At 28.7% G+C, this 21,116-nt stretch overlaps 1 protein-coding gene across 2 annotated transcripts in view; it reads right to left on the reverse strand.

Annotated features, from left to right (window-relative positions):
• Positions 1-2,748: 2,748 nt before the first annotated feature.
• LOC111619708 (DCC-interacting protein 13-alpha-like) overlaps positions 2,749-21,116 on the reverse strand; it is a 63,396-nt gene continuing 45,028 nt past the window's right edge. The window contains exons 14-21 of one of the 2 annotated variants that reach the window (XM_023361480.1): positions 14,448-14,588; positions 14,243-14,367; positions 13,983-14,091; positions 13,768-13,854; positions 9,378-9,471; positions 6,933-6,983; positions 6,705-6,731; positions 2,749-3,202 (exon numbers count right to left, since the gene is read on the reverse strand). In XM_023361480.1, coding sequence (XP_023217248.1) covers positions 3,050-3,202; positions 6,705-6,731; positions 6,933-6,983; positions 9,378-9,471; positions 13,768-13,854; positions 13,983-14,091; positions 14,243-14,367; positions 14,448-14,588 — 787 coding nt within the window. In that variant the 3' untranslated portion in view covers positions 2,749-3,049. The remainder of the gene's footprint in view (positions 3,203-6,704; positions 6,732-6,932; positions 6,984-9,377; positions 9,472-13,767; positions 13,855-13,982; positions 14,092-14,242; positions 14,368-14,447; positions 14,589-21,116) is intronic. The other variant, XM_023361481.1, reaches the window with a different exon arrangement.

Below are 21,116 nucleotides of genomic sequence, written 5' to 3' on the forward strand. Positions count from 1 at the left end.
GGAATGACTTGTAAGAAATCGGATTCCTAATAAATTGGAACGTATCTATATCTTATAGGGGGGGAGTCGACTGTAATTCAACTTCATTGAAAACAGAGTTAATATAGATTTCAATTTATTCAAATTTATGAAATGAATGACAGTAATGAATTAAATAAGCATTGAATAAAATCTATAACAAATTGTAATTTTAATTATGAAACTAAATTGAAAAGATTAAGATAATAAAATAAAATCATAAATAAAAATGTGATTTTAACATCAAATAGAAGTAAAGAAGACTTGCATGTAATCAAAATTGGAAATCAAAGGATCTGAAAATAAAACATATATGAAGGTACTGCTTCATGCATCCTTTAAACATTTGTTCTCTTTTGAAAGTTCAGCATCACCATAAACAATAGTTAACTACTTAAAAATATCATTTTAAGTACACAAAGAGAAGTCAACATCACAAAAAGTAATAATATGAAGAAACAATACTTTATCTATACATTAAGCAGTTAGCCTATTAGTTATGGCTATAATTAGAAGGACTTATCACATCAAGATGAGAAGGAATACAATCACTAAATAACCAAACTCAAGATATTCAAATATAGCTTTAATATTGGAAATGCCTTTCAGGTACTCAGAATCATCAATATTAATTAAAGCTATATCTGAATATTTTGAGTTTAGTTCTTTAGTGATTGTATTCTCTTTCATCTTGATGTAATAAGACCTTTTAATTCTGAAAATTTCTTCTTTCCATATAACTGGAGGCAAAATTGTTTTTTCCTCTCAGGCTAAAAAATAAATTTGTATAGCAAAACCAATCAAACAAGTTTTCCTTTGGCTGATTTTGGTCTCTTGAATGGATTAAGCCAATTTTGGCTAATCTTGTCTAAAGAGTTAATTATAGTCATAACTAATGGGCTAACTGCTTAATGTATAGTTAACTTTGGGCTAGAAGCATATTTAATTTAATTACTAATATTTTTTTACAAATTAAAAGACAAAGTCGTTCTAAAAATATATATTTCAGACGATTACCATTTTTACAGAGTGTTCTAGAACAAAGTACAGACAGCTGGACCTTCCTTTTTAGGCTACACAACTGCCTATATTTAAAAAGTTCCTTAAAAACACAAAAAAACCAATAAATTATTAAGAAAAAATCTTCTTTAAAATTGGAATGGTAAATCTTACAACGTCTTGTTACTTCATCCTTGTCCACTTTGTCACCAGAGGGATATCAGCGTAATCTACATTTGTCAGCGCTAATCCTCAGTAGATAAAGAACCAGAAACCCAAATGGACAAGGATGACGTAACAAGACGTCGTAAGATTTACCATTTCAATTTTAAAGAAGATTTTTTCTTAATAATTTATTGGTTTTTTTGTGTTTCTAAGGAACTTTTTAAATATAGGCAGTTGTGTAGCCTAAAAAGGAAGGTCCAGCTGTCTGTACTTTGTTCTAGAACACTCTGTAAAAATGGTAATCGTCTGAAATATATATTTTTAGAACGACTCTGTCTTTTAATTTGTAAAAAGTAATTTATTCATCCGATGGAAATTCAAATAATTATTAATACTTTAAGATGTCTGAAGTTGAAGAGAAAACATTGAGCATATTCTTTGAAAATAAAGTCTGAAGTCTGTTACTTTATTGTATAAGATATTTTATATCACATCTAAAATATTTATTTAAAAATTGTAACAAAATTGCCCAATGAATTATTTTTTGTATTGGTCTATAACAAAATTATAAATTTTAAAAGTTTATCAATTTTTTTAATAATAGTTAACATATGAATTGACACACATTTAGATATTAAGACATATTTCAAAAATAATTTTGGGACATAAATTCCTTAATATTTAGAAATGTCTAGCTAACTAAATATTTATCGCATTAATTAAGAGTTACTACTACAAAAAAGTAATAAAAATAAAACACAAGTTGACATATCATAATATATAATTAATGGTTTATATAAAATATATAAACTTATGTTTTATTAAAATATAAAATGTTAGAATGGCAGTTCTGAAGGAAGTTTTCAACAGGTAGGATGAACAGTTTTGGCTTTAGCAGTTATCTACAGTAAAAGGTCTGTCACACAAACTTTTATCATTATGGAACTAATTTATTGTATTGAAATAATTTTGGAAACAAACCAAAGATAATTTGAACATGCTCAACAATACATTAAGTTATTTTTCCCATTATAAATATTAAAGCTTGAAAACCATTAACAAGTATAGTATTTTACATCAAGTATAGTAAATTTATTTCATAAATTTATAATTTTGTTTTATTTATCAGAAAGATAAAACACTCTTAAAAATAATGTTTGTCTAAATTATTATAAAAATTTGTTTTCAAAATTTATATCATCAATAAATCCAAGTTCAACAAATCATTTGAATTATCTGAATAATCAAATTATATACCATAATTAGAATACCAAATTTAAAATTTATATTTCTCTACATTAAAACTTAAATGTATAAATTGTGTTTAAGCAAATAATTAAGTTTCTTTCCCTAATAATTATACAGACAACTTAAATGTTTAATATTCACATATTTTGAATGAATGGCTAATGAGTTAAGTCTATTAAAGTAATTGGGTAAATATTAGTTTATACTTAATTATAATTGGACAATAAATTCACCCAATAATAATTATTAAAAAATTTTTAAATAAAAAATCTTAAACTTTTTTAATAAAAATTATTGATATTTTAACTTAAAATCAAAAAACTTAGATGAAATTATCAGCATGTCAAACTCACCATTTTGCTAAACTCAAAATATTTGTATTGATTGACATTTCTTAAATGTGTTTATATAATTTTAAAAAAATTAATTTTAGATTAATTTCCCTATAAATTTTAGCATCAGATCTGAATAAATATTTCCAATAAATTATGTAATTCTTAATAGATCACTTTATAAAAGTTTAAATTTTATCTTTTTAATATTGCTTCATTCTGTACACAAGTGAAATATATCACTTTAATAATAAACTTGATTAAAATTCCCTTGAAAAAATTATTTATCATGCTTCTACAACCTTGTTTTCATTTCCTGCTGATGGAGAATCTTCAGTAGCAATAACATTTGACTGACTTTCCTGTTTATGTTCCAATGTTTTTGTAGGCTGCTCTTCAGATGGATTATCTGCAATACTAAGATTTTCCATGGAAGCTTCCTAATTAATAAGAATTAATAAGATAATTAAATTTAAAAATTAAAATAACAAAAGATACAAATTAATGTATAAAATAATAAATTATAAAAAATAACAATTTGCACAATTTTGAATGTAAAAATTGGAAATTTTTACATTCAAAATTAATTAATATATAAGGATTATTATATAAGATATTCTTAAAAATAAAAGACAACTAATTTTATTTTTGTCATTGTTATAAAACTTTTTTATCACCTCACGCCGACTTTATAATTATTGTAAAATCACTTACACGTTTGTTGCATTACCATGGTGAGTTATTAAAATATAAATATAAAATGTTCACGAGCACTTTCAGTAACATACAGTTACCATCTTCAGGTGAAATGAATACTACAGTTTTCTGTATTAAAGTTATAGCACTTCTTGAAAAAGCAGTGTGGCTAAATGGAACTCCAATATAAATCAAAATTTTCTTGCAGTTTGAAAATGTTTCGGAATGGAATAGAAAATTATAGAAATTCGCAAACTATGGTTGCAATGTGACCATGTATTGCAATCTAATTTGTAATGTTTAAATAAAGTAGTCCATGTTTTAGAGATTTCCAGAGTTGTGGTATTACATGGTGAAAGCATTGAAATATATAGGTTTTCCCAAATAAAGAGTTCTTTATGATTATTGCATCCTTTCAATAGTTTTGTTTGGTTCCAAACAAAACTATTACTATAACTCTAATACAGAAAACTGTAGTATTCATTTCACCTGAAGATGGTAACTGTACGTTACTGAAAGTGCTCGTGAACATTTTATATTTATATTTTTATAATTCACTGTGGTAATGCCACAACAGGTAAGTGATTTTACAATAATGACAAAAATATTTAATAAAGATCTTTTTTTAACTTTCAAAAAACTTATACATTATATATGCAAATTCATTCAATACGAGTTAAATTGATCTCATACTGACCATTTCAAACTTAAGATCAAGAACATGAAAAATATCACCAATAAAAGAAGTCTAGCAATTTCAATAATATATCTGATAAAACTGAAAGACCATCTTTTATGTATATACAACATAAATAACAGAAAATTTTTCAATGTGTTTTGTATGATAATATTATTTATATCATCATATAAAGCACATTTAAAAATTTTCTGAGCACTAAGTTTCTAAAAAATTATGTTTTTCAATCCAAAATTCTACAAAGATTTATTTTTATATAATAATAATTTTATAATAATTATTCTAAAGTTTTTAAAAATCTGTTTAGCAATTTTCAGTAAAGTTTATGTAATATTTGGAAAATGATAAATCTACAAAACTAACCATAAAAGAAGTTGGCTCATATGCAAAGATTTTTATATACAATGGCTATTCCAAAATCAACCTTTAATTGACTAGTAAAAGTAAACCAGTTGCTAAAACAATACGTTGCATTGCACATAAATTAGTAAATGTTAATATTGCTGAACATAAATCATCCAGTTTGTTTTATTTGTGCATGAGTAGCTACCAAATAAACACAAATCCTAACAATGTCACTCCTGCCAGATGTGAGTTATGCAATGTGATACAATTTCTGTAATCAGATAAGCACAATGCTGCCAAGATATGTTGTTGATGTGTCATATCTACAATGAAAAACGTTGTGAATGACAGTTCTATGAGGGACTGGTATAAGAAATTCAAAGATGGGAGCACAAACATGTGCAATGAGTGTGAACAAGGATGACACTCAATTATGACTGATGAGCTCATTAAAAAAAGTCAACTAAACTGTGTGTGATAAACATAGTTTCATAATTTCAGAACTTTCTGATAAATTTCTTCAAATTTTGAGGACTATTTTGTTTCAATGAATATTTTCACAGATAGATTGGTTACCATAAATCCTCTGTCTAGTGGAAAACAAAACTGACTAATGTTCACAAAATGCAAAAAATGGGTTCATATTTCTCCATCAAAATGGGTTCATATCAAAAAATGGGTTTGATATTTCTCCTGTACTACAAGGAAGAGGAAGATGAATTCTTTGACAGGATTTTAACTGAGGATGGGTTATGGGTTCAATTCCTGAATACAGAACTAAGGAACTGTCAAAACAGTGGCTGCATACTTATTCTCCAAACAATGCAAATCAACACTTTTGAACTGAAAAATGATGGCTACAATCTTCTAGCATCACAACAGAATTGTGTTGAGAATTCATGGCACTAGACATAAAAATAATGTCAGACATTTATCGTATAACACTGAAGAAGCTTCAAAGGTCAATCAAAAACAAAAGGCATGATGCTCATCGAAGACATTCTCCTCCACAACAAATAAGTAGCTTCACATTGTGGTTCACAGAAAGGCTTTACTATTTTTTAATATAGAGGGATTTATCATTATATCGATAATCACTGTACTGAGATTTAACTACTGTAAGGTCTCTTTTTATGCGAATTATTTTTATGCGATTTTGAAGTTGTGAGGTTTGTATTTCATCCAAAAATTTCTTGGACAAACATACATATAGGCTTGTTTAGGAAACCCGCATATAGACAGTCTCCAAAAATCGTGGAACGCTCAAAGCTCACTCCATTTGTTCCACTGACATATAACGTTTATGGATGTAAAGGACAGCTAGATCTACCTTAATCGCTTTAGTTCCTAGCAATTTTTGATGTAAATGTAATTAAACATAAAAAATACTTAAAACTGAAAAGAAACGAAAGAAATGCGTTAATTTTGAAGAAAAAGCTTCAAAGTTTAACTTCCTTTGTCTCGCCCTTCTGTGAAATTTAACACCGATGAGTCATTGTTTACACATCTGGATGACCTTGAACACAGCTGGAGTTGGATTTCCCGGGGCATTCTCATAGACGTCGCGGGAGGACAAGGGTTTAAAGTAGGGTGAACACTAGCTGGCCGTATATTTTAAAATATTTTTTAAAAATTTGGAGACTTAAAAAACATTCCAAAAATTCAAAAAACAAAAATTTCAAAGGACCATCGACCTTAAGGACCGTGTTTTATGTAACGCTATGTATCCTGCCCGAGTTAACTCGGGAGAGGAACTAAAAGGGTTTTACTTAACTCTTCACATCCAGATGTCAGTGATTTGTTTTTAGAGTGAGCTTTTGCAATTCAGGGATTCCACTTGTATTACTTTTCAATAAAATAAACTGAATTAAGTATGAATACAAGTTTATTTTAAGCTTTTATATAAATTTCTTTCAGACATTCGAAGTAATTTATTAAGCAGCCTATTTCTTTTAATTTCTGCAAACTTTTTTATGCGGTTTTAAGTTAATTTTAACTCGTTGTTTTGGTTTTATGCAATTTTAGAAAATTACGGAACGTATCCCTACTTTTTCAAGGCAAGTAAAGTCTTTTTTTATGTGAATTTTTTATATGCGCTTTTCTGTAGAACGTATCCACCGCATAAAACGAGACCTTACAGTATATACAAATAATCAACAATTTAATCAAAAATAACTAAGCACATAAAAGAAATAGCAACTTACTGGAATATTTTCTTTATTTTTATTTTCCTAAATTAGGAAAAAAAATAAACAAAATTAACAAATTTCTAAATATGATGTTTCTTGACAATAATTGCTTTTAATCTATGAGCAAAAATGTTATTTGATATCTAACATTATCTTTACAAATAAAACTTAACTAAAATTCTTTTTTAAGAAATGCCTATATCAATAATAAAATAAAAATGTATAAAATAACAATATACTTACTAATAATTTTTTTAGTGCAATATTGGCTGCTGTTGATAGTGCATTGCATATCTTTAAAAAGTAAAAAAATCATCTAAAGTTTAATAAAATTTAAAAATTTTTATACCGGATGTTCAGAAAATAACACCATAGGAATGCCTGATAAAGTCAGAATGTTGTCCAGTAAAATCAATGCTGTCCACCAAAGCACTGATGTCATCAGTGCTTTGCTGGACAGCATTGATGATAGTATCATGTGCTCTTAGGATGTATCTGACAATATTAACATGATGAGTGGTCTCATGTACAGTACCTCCCATATCTGTGATAGCTTTACAGACTATATGGTTGCAAAATGATTTCATGAATTGCCAATGTAAATCCTGATGTCTATTACTAATTATTGAAAATTAATATTTACTTTATATTGCAAGCATCTGTTGTTATGGCAATGGTTGCAAAGTACAATATTATACTTATGTGGTATATAGGTTGCTAATCTTACATTTTATGTTAAATTTCTACATAACTCCACATAGTAACATAACAATCAACAGAACACTGTATGTCATGCTTGTTGGAATGCATTCTTAATTTGTCAGGAGCACCTATGTGTGTTATTTTCCAAACACTCAGTATAATTAAAAGAGCATATTGTATACATTATTATACATACACAATTTATGAGATCAGCACACTTAATATAAAATTGTATTCAGTATATAATAGCAAATAATTCAATTTATTATAGAATACATCATGGATAAGAATGGGTTAAATACTGTAACAGCTAAAAAGCATATTCAAACTGGCCAAAAAAATATTCTCATTATAAAATGAATTTTCAGCAATCTAGTTATTTTTCCACTGTTGACACAGTGGAAAAATAACTAACTAGATTTCTAGATTTCTGTGACATTTCACATTTTAATGTGTTTCCAAAAAAAAAGCCCTAACATATGATACTGAACTATTGATGAAAAAATTCCACATAATCCTAATAACTTTTGAATTTGTTAGCAATATCTGCATATCAATTTCCAATTCCTGAAAAAACAGCTCTATTTACTAATATATGAGACGTTCAGAGGACAAATCGACTAAATACATTTGTAAATCCTTAATATCAATCAATCAATCAATCAACATTTATTTGTTATGGCTTTCGCCTTTACAAAGGGTTACAAGATCTTGTAACATTGACAAATACAAACATTATTATACATGGTTTCAAAGATATTAAAGCTTAATTAATAATGTTATGTTAACATGTTAAATAAATAACAGAAAAATTTATAAACTTTAAATAGCATGTCAGAGCTTAAACTATCTTTGTGTAAACAATACATATCAAAATCAGTTGTCAATAAATTATCCCTTAAATGTTCAGTAATTTCACAAGATACAAATAAGTGGTTTTTAATACTTTCACAGAGTCGGTTACATAATGGGCAGTTAGAATGGGCGGAAATATTCATTCTACGCCTANCAATTACCAATAAAGCGCGTAATAATAAATATACATCAAAATCTTTAATGAAACCAAGATGAAAAACCAGACATTTTGTAGAAGCAAACATATCCAAAGCACTTTAATTCAATAAAAAACAGCTCACTCCGTAAATCCTTAATATAATCCAGTGGCTTAGTGAGGGGGCAAGCGGGTATATCATGCACCAGGCGCCACTTGGAGAGGGGTGCCCAAATGGTCTCCAAGACAAACTGTGTGTTTCTGGAGGAGGTGCCAATAAAGTGTCGCCCCCGGGCACCAGTTATGTTCACTACACCACCGATATAATCACTAATATTTTTAAATTTTTCCTCTAACTAATTTTATATATTATTATATTAAAGCATAGCTTTAATATATATTTTAATAATAATTTTATATATAAATAATAATAATAAATGCTGTAATTTGAAAGAACATGGAATGCTTTAGAATATTCTGTAATCTTTTTCTGCATTCGATTTTCTAGTTCTTTCAAAATGTCAACTAAATAAGATTCTTTATATTTAAGAGAGTACAACTTTTACACATTAAATAAAACATCAAGAGAAATGTTTATCGTAAACCATTTTGCAAATAGAGGACTTTCTAAACAGACTATATATTGCTTCCTCGATGTTTTGAGAGAGGATAGCCACCACAGAGAAGAATGGAGTTGTATAAAAGCAGAAATTGCAACTGGGAAAATTGCAGAGTATTGCATCTCTTTTTGCTGAAAAGATAACTTTTAAATTAAACAAGAAATTCTGATGGCTACAAGGGATTACACGTAAACAACGTACACATCCACAGCCAATTCAGTTCTGCAATTACACGGATGAGAATTGATACATCACAGAATATTACAAGTAACTCTCAAAGTATTGAAATCAACTCATACAAATCCAATTATAATCAATAGTTTAATAATTTATACAGAAAAAAGTTATTTTTATACTTAACACTTTGATACATACCTCTTGTGCATTCAAATGAGCTTCAAAAATATAACAATGAAATGTTGGAGGACTTTCACAATCTGACTTAGATCTAGTAATAAAACCTATTAATCTACAAAATAAATAAAATTTGTTACTTACATATATTAAAAATTTTAAATTTAATTATTAAACTAAATTTGTAAATTTTTCAAATATTTTGTTAAAAAAACTGAATTAGTATCTAAAATCCTTATTTTACCAATATAAAATTTACATCTTGCTTGCCAAACTAGATATATTTGTTAAAAATCTTATGTAAGAAATGGAAACAAACTCATTTTTGACCAACAAAATGAAAGTACTTCTGAGCTGTATGTAAATTTTGCTAATTTAATTAAGTCAAAGTGAAATATTTATAAAATTACACAAATTTAAATAAGTAAATCTAAATTCATTTTGCTATTAGCTAGTGCCTTACAGCATTAATTTCTTGACACTGCCATTGTTATAGAAAAAATGAATTTGAACTAAATATTTTAATTAAATTTTTGCATTTAAAACTTCAGCTTCAACCTTGCTAATGACTATTAAACTGAAAGTTAATGGCATGTCTGTCAGTAATAAAGAGAAAAAAGCAATTGAAAAAGTAAAACACAATCATATAAAACAAATATGCATAATCACTGCCACATATAAACAAAGCTATACTCATGGTGTTACATGATATGATATATTAACAATGTAGAAGAGGTAGTACAGAAAAAAAACCTTTCAATGCTTTGTCAATATACAACACAACACTGTTAATAGTGCATAATATGACTATCATATGAAGTCAAATTTGTGATAACTGAAAATTAAGTATTCAAATCTACTGCAGACATTTATTTTCTTGTAAGATATATCAGAATATTCCTCATTTTTCTTAGATAATAATGAATAAACAGTGGAATTTAATTTTGAGTGTAATAAGGTTTAGTAGTAAGAAATCAATTTCTGATCTAGTTATATTCTGAGCAAAAAAATAAAAAAATTGAGAAATCTTCTGCCTATAATTGATTTTTTTTTTTTTTGTGAATAATGGCTTATGCCATTAATCTTCACTATAGTTTTCATCACATTTTTAGGAATTAAAAATATTGATTTTTTTTTTCTTTGTGAATAATGGCTTATGCCATTAATCTTCACTATAGTTTTCATCACATTTTTAGGAATTAAAAATATTGATTTTTTTTTTCTTTGTGAATAATGGCTTATGCCATTAATCTTCACTATAGTTTTCATCACATTTTTAGGAATTAAAAATATGGTTTGGATTCAATATATTACAAACATCTTAATACAAAATCTTATAAAAGTTTTTTAAAATCCAAATACTGGTTTATGTACAACTATTTGATATTTAAAATATTTGACTTTCCAGAAAAACAATTTTTAAAATTTAATTGCAATTTGCAAATTATTTTAAAAACTACATTTCACAAAAAATATTCTTAAGAACATATGGTTGCATCACATTGTTATATATTTTAAATTTTAATTATTTATTTTACTGATTTCCTATCCTGTAAATTTAATTAAAGTTATAAAATCATATTCTCTAAATATTTCATCTAAAGCCAAATGAATAATTCTGAATTTTTGTTACTATTATTTCTATTTTCATAAATAAATAATATGCCCTCCTAAAATAACATTATTATTGTTTATTCAAACTCAAATTATTAAGAAAAATTTGAAAATTTAATATTTATTTGTAGACCTACAAGCTTTCTTTTGAAAGTATAACTATCTATTCAGAAATTGAGAATTGTGCATTTTATAGATATTCAAATTCTATATATTTATTTATATATAAAAACTATCTGTAATATACCTGGATTCTGATTCTTTTCAAATTACTATTAGAACATATTAATGACATTTGCCATTTTTAATACTCATATTTTCACCACTTCTTACCAGGCAGCATTAGAGACTACTTACTGATACAATGCATAAGAAACTCTTGTATGTATAAATTAAAATTTCAGAATTTGATTATTTTTCCATAAAACCACAGTTAGTAAAGAATTTTCAATTTCCCCTCATAAGCAAACAAAAATTTATTATTGCTCAGAGAACTATTTCTGTACTGTTACTACATTTTTGGATTCCTTATTGCAGTTAATATAAACTGGCAAAGACTTATCAAAATCAACTGATCAAATTTTGAAAAAGAACTCAATTTTATAAGCCACATAGAAATATTTATTTATTTGATATAGACAAGCTCATTTCTGATGATAAAAGCAATGCAGTTTATGAGAACTTTTACTGTACATGGTAACAAGTGTGAGACCCGAAAGGCCCTGGGTCCAATTTAATAATTTTTATTAATCATGTTAAATATTGTCACCAAATATTACTTTATTTTTGGTGAGAAAAATACTGTTTTAACGTGGGAAAAACCCAGATAACAGATGTTACTTCCTTTCACTGAAGTTAGTACATCCTCTGACTTTCCCTTATCTGGTTAAAATCCTGCTCAGATGGGAAATGGTTACCCCTCATTCATTCCCCTTTCGTCCGTTCTCATGAAAGAGTTACTGGCCAATGATTGGTCGAAATTCAGAAGATATACAGGGAACTTGTCAGAATTCGGGGAGTTGAACGACAGTTCTGAAAGCGTCCAAACTCCACATACGTTTCCCTCCTGATGACCGACATCCTTAGACGAGTCACATACAGAATAAGTCTAGAGTCTGCACATAGAAATTATACTTTGATTTTGTGCACATAGTGATCTCCCATACGAAAAAGTAAATGAACTTGCATACAGAGAAGACGACAAACGACAACTAAACAGGTCGTATGTTTTATAATGTTTTTGTGAGCTCTCTCTCTCAATCGCGAATAGGGTATAATATAAGCTTAGCTCTCGCTCGATTTGTATATTATTTGTCGTAGTTCTGTCTCTCGATCGTCCACATTTTTGTATGAGTTTATTTTCTTGTTTTATTAAATTTATTATTTAGTTTTTAATTAAAATGTCTCTTAATTGTGTNAGTTTGAACTAAAATACTGTGTGAGACCCGAAAGGCCCCTGGGTCTAAATTAATATTTTATTATTAATCTTAAAATAATGTCACCAAATATTATTTCATTTTTGGTGAGAAAAATATTGTTTTAACGTGGGAATAGGCAGATAACAGATGTCACTTCCTTTCACTGGAGTTAGTACATCCTCTGACTTTCCCTTATCGGGTTAAAATCCTGCTCCGATGGGAAATGGTTACCCCTCATTCATTCCCCTTTCATCCGTTCTCACGAAAGAGTTACGGGCCGATGATTGGTCGATATTCCGAAGATATACAGGGAACTTAGCAGAATTCAAGGAGTTCAGCAACAGATCCGAAAGCGTCCAAACTCCACATACGTTTCCCTCCTGATGACCAACGTCCTTAGGCGAGTCACATACAAAATAGTCTAGAGTCTACACATAGAAGGGATACCTTTATATTTGTGCACATAGTGATCTCCCATACGAAGAAGTAAATGAACTTGCATACAGAGAAGAAGACGAACGACATCTGGAACAGGTCGTATGTTTTATAACGATTTTTGTGAGCTCTCTCTCGATCGCGAATAGGGTATAATATAAGCTTAGCGATCTCCCAATTTGTATATTATTTGTAGTAGTTCTGTCTCTCGTTTATCCACATTTTGTATGAGTTTACATTCTTGTTTTATTAAATTTATTATTTAGTTTTTAATTAAAATGTCTCTTAATTGTGTGACCAAATCAGATCTCATACGCGTGTTTGTCTGCGGATCGATAAATTGACAAACTGGTGTCAAGGAATCCTGATGTTAATCCGAATCTCGCGATTTGGATCATTATTAAAAGCCCTCCCGGTCAAACGAATCTTGACATAAGATCGGATCTCTCGATCCGAAACCCGGAGAACTATTCTCACGGAATAGTGCCGATTAAGTGTTGCAAGAGTACAATCTACTCTGTAACCCTGGCTACTCTCACACAAGTAACAGATTACCAACTATAAGTTAACTCATACATATTAGTAAACATGTTAAATTCAGCATGTATAATAATACAAATACAGAATTGTAACAGCAAAATAAACAAACACAACAAAGTTTGCTCATGCACAAGTAATGAAAACAATCTCCATAACTGACAAGTTTCTTTTGGATTACAGTACTAATAAATATAAATTTCTATCATTTCATTTATTTAATTTTAGATAGTTTTAAATCAAACACACAAAAATAAAATTACTGAATTAAGATATTAAAAGCTTTCCTTTACTTGATTGTGATAACTGATATATAATCATATCTATCATACAATCACAAAAATGAGAAATTATAATTATTTAGGGTCAACTGTGTGTAATATGAATCATAAATATGCATACTTTACCTGTTATTATCTTTATGACCAGTCCAAAATGATATATCTTCAAGAGAAAATGTAGCTTTTATAGCTTGATGCGAGGGATCTACAATTCTTGCAAAATACAAAGATTTGAATTGGATTCTCAATCATTTATATCATAATTTAGTTTTTTGTCACTAATAGAAGCAAACATTAATAATTTTATATTGAAAATTAAATAATTATAGATAACAACTTACTTTAAACAACTATTAGAAATTACCATATGCGATTCTGACATTTTAAATACGCCATGAATAGCACGAGCTGTCATAATCTGTCTCATAGTTTCAAAGATTAAATTTTCTCCTAAATTAAAAAAAATCACAATGTAAGACAAAAACAAATGCTACTATTCAAACTTTTTAAAATAAAAGCTTTTGGTTATCAAAATCATAAGGTTTTAACAAATTCTAATTGATGATCAATATTTAATTAATGCAATGAATGCAAAATTTACCTCTGTCATTAGGAACCTGCATACTACCAAGAAATCTAACAGCAAAAACTTCCCAAAATGTATTTGTAGAATTTGTGGATCCTTCAGTTGTTACACTTGTAGGAGATTGATCATAAGGATTACTTCTTATGGTTTGAATTAAACAAAGTAATAATTATTTTAAGAAAATTAAAAAAAATTAATGAAATTTGAAATTATTACATACACAGAAGTCCCATCCTTAGAATTTTCCTGCTCATCTCTTGTATTGTCAGAAGGAGAAAACATATCAAATTGTATAGGTATGTCAGGTAACAAATGTCCCATTGGAGATGATGGTTGAGAAGAATAAAATGATGATTTCTCACTGTTTTTAAATAGCCATAATTAACCATTCTGAAAATACAGACCAATTTTTTAAATCATTTATACAAGATGCAACAAAAAAAACCAGACTGAATTTTCTTTAAATAAAATTTTAATGCTGAATTTATCATTTATAGAATTTAAAAAGCCTTGGAAACACTTGAAAAACTTCCCACAAAAACTGAATTCAATGGGTAAACCAATTATAAAGTAATAATAGTCTTAACCTCTGTCATAAAGTGGCAATCATCCATGATGGAGCAATAGCATAACAAAATTTGTGTGTTAAATTTAGAAAAAATGGCTACAAAAACCTATCAATTGTAAGGCAATTTTATGAAAACAATACCACTATAAAAAACAAATTTTTATATAATTTAGCTGAATTTAAAAAAAAGAGCATTGAAGATGACAATAAAATCCTTAGGTACCCTTAAAAAAAAAAACAAAATTATGAACAAAATTAAAACTTAGTAATAAATTTTACAAAAGTTCTCCAATGTTTACAAATGAGAATGTTACATGAGGCTAGAAATGACATTCTAATAACTGTTTCCTTTTTTTATGACACTATCTCATACTGCCATACATGTGACTTGATCTTTAGCCAAGCACAACACTGCAGTTCTTCCTTATCCTGCATATTCTCCTTATTTGACATCCAAAGTTAAAATGCTAACAAAAAACGTACTCATTTTAATAGTATTGAAGACATTTAACATAATGTGAACACAATTTTGAAATGCTAAACTTTAAAAACGTGCATTTAAATTCATTTGAACTTAAAATTATAGTGAGAGGAAAAAACAGATTTCCATAATGATTAAATGCTTTAACCATAATTTTACTGTTTTTTTTTAAATATCAGTCCTATTTCTTTTAAGTTGCACCTTGCAAGACATTTCATATTCTTTTGAGATTAAATAATTAATAGAAAAAAAATGCAAATTCAGAAGTGTGAGCGAGCTATTTCATGAGAAAACAAGCAAACATGTATGTAAATTCATAATTTCAAACCCAACACTGATTATGATGACATTAGCCTAATCTTCATCATCTATATATATAAAATTACTTGTTCTGACTGACTGAGTCAATGATTCATCATTGCCCAAAGCAAACTGCTGAACCTAAAGAGGTGAAATTTGGTACACAATTAGGGTACATAATGGGAACGCACACTAAGAAGGGATTTTTCAAAACTCCCCCGCGGGGGGAGCAGGAGAGCATTAAGGCTTAACCGGAAGAACAGCTTCTACTGTACTATTTTAGATGAGATTTTTTGTTTTCAACAACGTTTAGTCTTCATTAAGTACTTAGGTGTATTAAATTGATAACATTTCAGACATTGTTATAAATATTTTCATATATTTTGATTTTTTAAGCAAATGTTCAAACCGTTTTAAATTTGAATTTGTTATTGCATATTAGTTCGATTATAGAACGATTGTAAATGTTCCAGAAAGTTTATCAAATTGAAAACAGTTTATTTGATTCTCAGCAGCAGGTGTTATATAACAATTACTATGTTGTTGAAATACTGAGTATAAATAGGGTTTGCTTGCAAAACCTCTGCGGATGAAGTCGCAGGTAACAAGTAGTCATTCAATATTTTTAATTATGAAAGATACAGGAAAAATTTAAATTACAATATTGTAAAGCTAAGTGAAGAATAAACTGCTTTAAACTTGCAGATGAAAGGTGTAAAAAAATGACTGTGAAGTTTATAATGCTATCAATGTTTATATACTTTCTGATGTACTAATTCTGTATACATTATGATGTGTTTCTCATTTTTGCTGAATAAAATTTTAACACTTTTTCAGATCCTATTGTTTAGTTCAAATATTCCTTTCAAATATCTTATTATATTTAATATTTGATAAAAGTGTAGAAAATTAAAACAAAAACTGATATTAGTAATTTGACTTAATTATATAGTTACTAAAAGTAAACAGAAAAATGACAGGAATTTTTAAGTAAAATAAATTTAATTTATTTCACTCAAAAATTATATGTCTTTCAAGCAGTTGCTTTGGAGAATGCATTGGCATAATTCAATTAAAACATTATCAAACCCATTGAGAATAAAAAAAATGGTAAATTATACAGTGTAATTATAGACCCTCCACAATGGGTAAGGAAATTGAGAAGAGCTTCCAGGAATGAAGAAATGATATCACATTGGCATAGCCTACTGTGGAGGGACTATCATGTATTATACAGTGTGACTGTAAATAAATTAACATTTAATAAGAAATACCAATAAAATTCTTTACAAACTAGACATAAATGAAGTAATGAATACAATTACAAGAGGAATCAGTAATTAGGTTATAAACACACAGACAAAAAATAAAGCAAGCAAGCAAGAAAATTTTTAACACTCATTTTTCAACGAAATTCCTATTAATGTTTAAAAGCACTTATTCCAACATTATCTGCTTCTGAAAACAAACTCCATAAAAACATATTAATTGTTGCTGGAATCTGCAATACATGTTCCAGAATCTTTTCATTTAAAAAAAGTTTACCATCCAAGTGTTATTCTAAAACAGGGGTCTCCAAACTTTTTAGCCTAAGGGCCATACTGACTCCTCCACTAAGTCCTAAGGGCCAAGACCTAGCTAGCTTATCATACCAACATACTGTATTTTTGAATTTTGTGCAAATTTTTGTTTCAGGACTAGCCAGCGAGTGAGATATCTATGGTGCAGGGCACGGGTGGACTCTGCTCCATTCACAATTTCGGTTGGTACTTATGGGCAAGTGTCCAAGGACATTTCATTGCAACGTAGATAGCTGAAGCACATGCTGTGCATTACATATTGTTATGACTACTCACAATCATGTTAAATGTATAGTAGTGACATCTTGTGGAGAGTAGAGAAGTTAAGTGCAGGATGTGGCAAAGCTACAGTAGTACAGCGCCATCTTGTGGTGAGTGGTGAAATTATGAAAAAATGTCAATTATGCTTGGTTAGTCTAAGTACACAATGCTATCTTGTAGCGAGTAGCAGAGCCAGAGCTTGTTCTGGAAAAGTTCTGCTGTGTGATCGTTTGTCTGGAAGATTCAAGTACTTTTGAGAGTTTTCGAATATGTTCTACACACTGAGGACAAGTGGTACAAATATGGGAAACAACCGAGAGTTTGACAATTCCAAAGTTTGAATTTGGAGCAATAAGTTTGATCTGAAAAGTGAAATATAATGAAACTAGTATGTTTTGTGACTATAGTTTCTAAGTGAAAATACAGTGTGTTTAATTGTGAGTGTTTAATTTAATTAAAAGTGTCTTAAAGATAAATCCAGTGTTTACTCAGAATCCCTGCTCTTAATAGTATTAATTGGCATTATTTTGATTTGAAATTATGTCACTTTTGTGTGGATTTGTATAAATATGAAAAAGAAATTATAGACAGTGAGTGCAGAATATTTAAAGAGCAATGGGGTATCAATATTTCTTAACTAAGTCAAGTAATAAGGCAATGTGTATAATTTGCAATGAAACAATATCAGTCCTCAAAGAATACAATATAAAACCTCATTATCAGACTAAATTTTACAGGAAGCCTATGGTTAGAAAAATATGAATCTTTGGAAACATGGGTTGAAATCTCAGCAATTGTTGTTTAAAAAAGTAAATGCTGAACAAGAAGAAACAACTCATGCTAGTTTCCATGTGGCTCATTCAACAGTGAAACATGGGAAACCATTTACTGATGGCAAATTAATTAAGGATTGCATGATTGCAGCAGCAGAAGAAATGTGCCCAGAAAAAAACTAATTTATTTAAAAACATCAGTTTGTCACTAAACACTGTGGCTCGAAGAGTAGATGATATTGCAGAAAATATATTAACTCAATTATCTGACAAAAATCGACACTTAGAGTGATTCTCTTTGACCCTGGATGAGTCAACAGATGTTTCAGATACTGCTCAGGTGTTAGTTTTTATTCAACGGATAGATAAAAATTATTAAGTGTATGAAGAGCTTCTTGATGTTCCTAGCATTAACAGCACAACTAATGGAGAAGATATTTTTAAAGGAGTTAAAAATGCTGTTCAGAAAACAATCTTCAATGGGAAAACTTGAAGTGTATCACTACTGATGGTGGCAAAATCATGTGTGGAAAAAATAAAGGTCATAGAAAATTATGGTAGTTCAAAACCATTAATCGTACATTACATCATTCATAAACAGTCTTTGTGCAGAAAATGCTTGGATATGTCAGAAGTTTTAAAGCCAGTCATGTCAGCTGTTAATTATATAAGATCACATGCACTCAATCACTGTCAATTCCATGAGTTTATTGAAGAGATTGGAGAAAATGACTTACCATATTATACTGCAGTACACTGGTTTAGCTGCAGAAAAGTTCTAACGTGATTTTTTGAGCTCTGAGCAATAATCAAAATTTTCTTGAATGAAAGGAATCGTCTTCTGGCTGAGTTACAAAACAATGAGTGGTTATGGAAGTTATCATTTTATACAGATTTAACTAAACATATGAATGACCTTAATTAAAAATTACAAGGGAGAAAACTAGCTTCTGTTTGATTTATACACTCATATTAAGTCCTTTTGACAAAAAATTGTTTTGTTTCAATCTCAACTGAACAAGAAATGTTTCATGCATTTTAATACATGCCAAACATTCAATCAGCAAACTGAGACTGCATTTCTGGTATATCTTGCAATTGAAGCTTTGGGTGCTTTAAAAATAAATTTTGAGTCTCATTTTTCAGATGTTGATGCAATTGCAAATGATATCAAGATTTTTCAAAATCCTTTTAATATTGATATAGAAACCCTTGCCTCAGAACTTAAAATGGAAATAATTGATTTACAGTGTAGCAATATTTTAAAGAAAAATATTTGAAATCATTAATGATGGAATTTTATAAGTCTTCCACTCACATAGTTTGATCAGTTGCAAAAATTTGCTTGTGACTTTTTTCTGCTTTTGGCACAACTTAGTTGTGTGAAAAACAGTGGTGTGCCATGATTTGATGATAGGGAAGCTGTGTTTCTGTAAGAAGCTGACTTCTAGGGGCAATCAGTTAATTGCACATCAGTGATGGTCTAGGGCAAGGTTGCAAAACTTTTTTGATCATCGACCCCCTACAAGTTTTCAAAACCACACATCGACCCCACCAAAAAGTGTGTGTTACAAGCAAAACAAAGCACTTACTATTTTAATACATTTCTTTTAATTTTGCATTTTTTTTCATTTATTGTATATCTATATATATAAAAATGAATGTATGTCTGTCTGTCTGTCCTTCATGCATTACCACATTATTTATCCGATTGCCATGAAACTTTGGAAAGTTTTTTAATACACTCCCGCAAAGGTTTCTGGCATAGAACATTTATCCTATGATAGATGGCGCAAGTGTATATGAGCATTTCATTGTGAGTTCAATCGATTTCAAATTGTGAAGACCATTTCCCCCTCCAAAAAATCTCTCTATATATGCATTTGTGAACTGTTATTTACGATATTTGTAATAATTTTTGTTTAATCACTTTATTTCAACTATTTTTTGCTAATTATGTATTTGCTCAAACTCTGTTAAAACCTTAACTGTATCGCAAACAACAACTGAAGTTGTAGGAGGAAATTTGCCTATTTTACTGATCTAGGGATCCCCCCTTTTCCAAATTTTAATATCAACTCACAATAATTTAAAAAGACAAATTACAATAAAACGGTTTATTATCCAACTATCAGAAATTTCACAACATGCCAAGGAAGAGAGGAAGGAGCAATTAAATAATTAAAATTATAAAGGATTTAAAAAATATATAAAAATGGGGAATATTGCACTTCTGACAATCTCTGTATGTGAGCTAAATTTAAAGAATCCGTGCTTCTCACATGGACAACTGTATGTGGCCAGCTCACGCGTTGGAAAACCTGATTTATTCGTGTACGCACCAGACGGAAAAACAAAAAATATCGTGTATCCACAAGCACTCCAATAAATAAATAGAATTGAAATGACACTTAAAAATGTTTTCCCGATGAAAATGAATAATAATAATAATATAATAATAATAAGTTTTAATAAAAATGATAAAATGTAAATTGAATTTTATTATAACGAGTTTGCTTGAATTTCCTTTCTTCTGAGATCGCAGCAATGCACAACGCATAAGCTAGTTTATTATAATTTTTGTAACTGACAATTAGTGAAATGGATAAGCTTGATCCTTAGCTCCCCCTTATTCTTAACTTAAGCTTGATAATCGACCCCCAATAATGTTATATTGACCACTTTGGCGACCCCTGGTCTAGGGTCATTCTTATTCGTTTGTTCGATAAGCCAGTAAAAACTGTAGAATTCTCTAAATGTATTTTTAATATCACAATTACATTCTGAATTGCTAGCCATGATATAAAGGCTAAAATTAAACATAAAATAATAAAAACTTACTTGGTATTCTTCAATTGTATGAATATACTTTTAATATATAATTAAATATAGCTTTGTAAAGAAACATACATAAAAATAACATAAA

This window comes from Centruroides sculpturatus, unplaced genomic scaffold, assembly GCF_000671375.1.
Source record: "Centruroides sculpturatus isolate CEXI.00-Female unplaced genomic scaffold, Cexi_2.0 scaffold141, whole genome shotgun sequence".
Taxonomy (NCBI): domain Eukaryota; kingdom Metazoa; phylum Arthropoda; class Arachnida; order Scorpiones; family Buthidae; genus Centruroides; species Centruroides sculpturatus.